The 1,417-nt window shown below is 39.3% G+C and overlaps 1 protein-coding gene across 1 annotated transcript; it reads left to right on the top strand.

Annotated features, from left to right (window-relative positions):
• Positions 1-330: 330 nt before the first annotated feature.
• On the top strand, positions 331-878 carry LOC308429342 (centrin-2-like; the record flags this gene model as incomplete). The annotated part of the gene is made up of 1 exon (XM_080928127.1): positions 331-878. The coding sequence occupies one exon, from the start codon at positions 331-333 to the stop codon at positions 853-855; it is 525 nt and encodes a 174-aa protein (XP_080784253.1). The 3' UTR covers positions 856-878.
• Between the last annotated feature and the right edge of the window lie 539 nt (positions 879-1,417).

Genomic DNA, 1,417 nt, shown 5'->3' on the forward strand with positions numbered 1-1,417 from the left:
TCTCTATATATATAACTCTTTCATTCTTCCTCTCTTCCCCTCTCTGTGTTCTGATCTGCTCTAGACATTTTTCCTTGCTATTCTAAAAATGCTGTGGTTGAGACAGCTAGCATTCTCCTCAAGATAGCTCTCTCTGCTAGGAAATATTCTTAAAGCTCTATGAATGGTTTTCTTTTGACCAAAATCAGAAAAGCTGCTATAAAAAATTCTTGGAAATCCCAACCAAGTCAAAAAACCTATTTTTAAAAAAAGATAATTGTTGGGTTTCTGATCAAAATCAGAAAGCCAAAAAAAGATTGCCTTAACAACCAGTGGCAGAGTCATTGGGTGATGGCCTCTAATTTTAAGAAGACGAACGTGGCATCCAGTGCCCAGAGAAAAAGGATGAGCCCTAAGCCTGAACTTACTGAAGAACAGAAACAGGAAATCCGGGAAGCCTTTGATCTCTTTGATGCTGATGGAACTGGAACTATAGACATCAAGGAACTAAAGGTGGCAATGAGGGCCCTGGGCTTTGAACCCAAGAAAGAAGAAATCGAGAAAATGATAAGTGAAATTGATAAAGAAGGAACAGGAAAAATGAACTTCGGTGACTTTTTGACAGTGATGACTCAAAAAATGTCTGAGAAAGATACCAAAGAAGAAATCCTGAAAGCTTTCAAGCTGTTCGATGATGACGAGACTGGGAAAATATCGTTCAAGAATCTTAAGCACGTGGCCAAGGAGCTGGGAGAGAACCTGACAGATGAGGAGCTGCAGGAAATGACCGATGAAGCTGACCGAGATGGAGATGGTGAGGTCAATGAGCAAGAGTTCCTGCGCATCATGAAGAAGACCAGCCTTTATAAAGACTAGTGTTTTGTTTTCTACTGCAAGCACATGTGACTAGATTTAGTGCCTGGCATTTTGTGAAATACGGCTTTTGAGAGTCCCCCTCCCCCAACCTCTGGGGTAATTTTAGCCATGACCTTGAATCTATTTTTGACTTTTGGAAGTGTTCTTTGATATTAAGTTATTTGTATATTTACCTGTTGACTAAATCAACAGGGCAGAACAGGAGCACATAAAGTGGGGAAGGGTCTGGAAGTATGACTGTGGCCACTCCACCTTCCGTTATTTCACCTGCTCACGCATTTCCACAGCTGAAGACACGCTTCTTGGTTGTCCATGTACCATGTCACCATAAGCAGTGCTGGTTCTTACAATGGTTTTGGTTTTCATTTGACACCACAGTGCAGTTTTCTCTTTTACAAACCCAATGAGTGCTTGCTGTGACATTTGGATGTGTGTTAATGCATTTTTTTGTCTTTAAAAAATAAAATGTTTCTTAATTTAAAAAAAAAAAAAAGAAAAAAAAAAGAAAGAAAGAAAGCCAGAAAAAAAATATTAAAGAGCTGTATTCACTCTTCAGACAGCT

This window comes from Micromys minutus, assembly GCF_963924665.1.
Source record: "Micromys minutus genome assembly, chromosome: 13".
Lineage (NCBI taxonomy): Eukaryota > Metazoa > Chordata > Mammalia > Rodentia > Muridae > Micromys > Micromys minutus.